Source organism: Myotis brandtii, unplaced genomic scaffold (genome assembly GCF_000412655.1).
Source record: "Myotis brandtii unplaced genomic scaffold, ASM41265v1 scaffold1460, whole genome shotgun sequence".
Classification (NCBI taxonomy): Eukaryota; Metazoa; Chordata; class Mammalia; order Chiroptera; family Vespertilionidae; genus Myotis; species Myotis brandtii.
This window is the reverse complement of record NW_005355248.1, coordinates 230,237-232,767: the sequence shown is the minus strand read 5'-3', so window position 1 is coordinate 232,767 and position 2,531 is coordinate 230,237. Positions and strand designations below refer to the sequence as shown.

The 2,531-nt window shown below is 49.8% G+C and overlaps 1 protein-coding gene across 1 annotated transcript in view; it reads right to left on the bottom strand.

The window, feature by feature from the left end:
- Nucleotides 1–2,531, bottom strand: part of SELE (selectin E) — a 30,397-nt gene continuing 27,866 nt past the window's right edge. The window contains exons 11-14 of the mRNA XM_005861213.2: nucleotides 2,204–2,314; nucleotides 1,504–1,525; nucleotides 1,337–1,401; nucleotides 1–416 (exon numbers count right to left, since the gene is read on the bottom strand). Coding sequence (XP_005861275.1) covers nucleotides 1,353–1,401; nucleotides 1,504–1,525; nucleotides 2,204–2,314 — 182 coding nt within the window. The 3' untranslated portion in view covers nucleotides 1–416; nucleotides 1,337–1,352. The remainder of the gene's footprint in view (nucleotides 417–1,336; nucleotides 1,402–1,503; nucleotides 1,526–2,203; nucleotides 2,315–2,531) is intronic.

Genomic DNA, 2,531 nt, shown 5'->3' with positions numbered 1-2,531 from the left:
AGTGTGTGCCATAGCAACTGGTTGACTGGTCATTTAGTCACTTAGGCTTTTATATAGAGAGATGAAGGACAAAAGAAATCATGTCACAAAATACTGGGTTTCTCCACCCAGATTTCATCAGGAGTGAGGGAGAGCTAGAAAAGGAGTTCTGAGACTCCAGAGCCTTGGGCTCTTTGCTTTTGTCTGGAAGAGAATATCCTTCCCCCTGTATCCAGCACTTTCCAGATCCTTAGAACAGGACAAAGGAAATTGAGTCATTTTGCTGGCAGGCTGGCCTTGCCCGCGGGACTTTGGTCCTTTGAAGTTCTCGGGGGGCACTGCAGTCCAGCTGCAGTAGGTGACAAAGGTCTGAGATCCAAGGAGAGCTCTCTGCTGTCCTCAGGGCATCGCTCTCATTCCCTCCTTTACCTGTGTTCCTGCAGGTACAAGAGTGCAGATCATCAGGACACTTAATATTCTGCATAAGAAGAGAGACAACAGAATTCATCTTCTGTTCACTGTGTGCACTCTCACTGGGGTAGTGCAAACATGAACAGCAAATCCTACTCCGTTAGCTTAGTGCAACCATTCTGTATGAGACTATAAGGGTGGATTTGTGTCATATATTTGTCAAAACCCCTAGAATAGACAACACCAAGACTGAACCCTAATGAAGACTGTGGACTTTAGTTAATAATGTAACAATGTCGGCCCACAAATTGTAACAAAATACCATACCAATGCAAGATGTTAATAATAGAGGAAATGGGGGGTGGGAGTCAGGGTATGTTGGAAGTATGTGCTTTCTGCTCACTTTTCCTAAGAACCTAAAACTGCACACAAAAGGCACTAATTTTTTAAAAAGCATTTGGGGGAGACTTGACCCTTTCAAATTCTCAGAGAACAGAGCAGAGTGGTTAAGGCCACTGATGCTAGAACCAAACTGCCCAGGTATGAATCCTGGCCACACCACTTACGAGCCTTGAGATTTTATGCAAGTTACTTAACTTCTCTGTGCCTCATTTTCTCCATCTATATAATAATAAATATAGTAATAGCCCCATCGCATAGAATTCCTAGCTCAGAACAGTTCCTAGCATATAGTAAGTGCCATATAAAGGTTAGCTATTATCATCGTTATTATTAACTTCCATAAATGAACTGACTCAATGTGGCCAGAGCCTGGTTCCTTTCCTCTCCTTCTATAAACACATGAAACCAGAGTCCATAAAATCCCCTGAAGGGGTGACCCCTCACCCGCACTCTAGAAACTGGTAGATCTGGGGGGGCTCAAAGAACAACAGCACATGTAAAGAGGGTGTCTCCTCTCAAAACCGTGTGTGATTTCAATGCCTACCTGATTCTTTTTGGACTTAAATCAATGTCTGGTAGGATCCATCTGACGGAGGGCCGTGGCAGCTGCTGCAGAACACACAAGAACACTGGGTGAGGCACCGCTCTCGACGGGAAGAGAGAAAGACGTGCAGGTGCTCAGTGGCACGCGGGGTGCAGAGCGCAACTTACCTGGCGGGAACAAACTTCTTTGCTGCAAGAAAAAGACAACCGTAATTTGGACTCAGTGACTTCGAAGGGCACATCGAGTCCAGAAATAGTCTGATTCATCCTCAGGGGTGGCACACGCAACGCCTTTGGGGGCCCCATGTCATCAGAGCGCAAGCACAGCTTGGCGGCAAGTAGGGTGGCGTGCAAGCGGCCCTCACGGAGGGGCCTAGCTTCCCACACAAGCCGCAGCCACAGGCTCGGCTGGCCAGAGGTAGGGTCCACTTTTTCATGACCAGTCCCGAATCCAGGTCCTATGTGAAATTTCCTATTTTGTAATCAGAACTTAATTCAAAAAAAGTTTTCAATACTCCGTAGGCCAAACAAACCACAAGTGTGGCTGGATGCTTCACGCATCCCCTCCGATTTATTCCGCCACGGAAGCCTGTTCCCCAAACACATTTTCAGAGATATTTTGCCCATTTTCCTGGGAGCACGGGCCCTGGCAGCCTCTGCACGGCCTCAGAGGCCACAGAACCCAGCACGCGTGGTGCTGCCCGCGGTCGTGAAATGTGAGCGCAACTGACACCCATTTCCTAAAACTTCCCACTTGGGTGCTGTGAACTCTTCCCCTAAGACTGCTGCTCTGTGACTGCTGCTGACTATTGATTTTGCGCGTGGAGAGCACGTGGCGCAGGGTTGGGGTGCGTGCACAGGCCCTCACCTTTCTTCCGAAGGCGCTTCAGGAGCCAGAGGAGGAACGACGCCGACGTCAGGAGGGAGGTCCCGGCAGCGGAGAGCCCGATGGCCAGGGGCAGGCTGGACGGGGCGGGGGCTGCGGAGACAGGGAAGAGCCGTCACGAGAGGAATTGACTTGAAAGTCCTACTGCTTGTGGATCTGCCCTTTGCCTTGTACACACATTACAGGACACAGAGCAGAGGAGCCGTGCGGTTCGTATGTGGGAGGAGGCGTTGCATTAAAGACCTGGGAGGTCTGCCCAGCCTGGCACAACTCATTGCCACGCTCTTTCCCGGCACACAATGCACCCTGG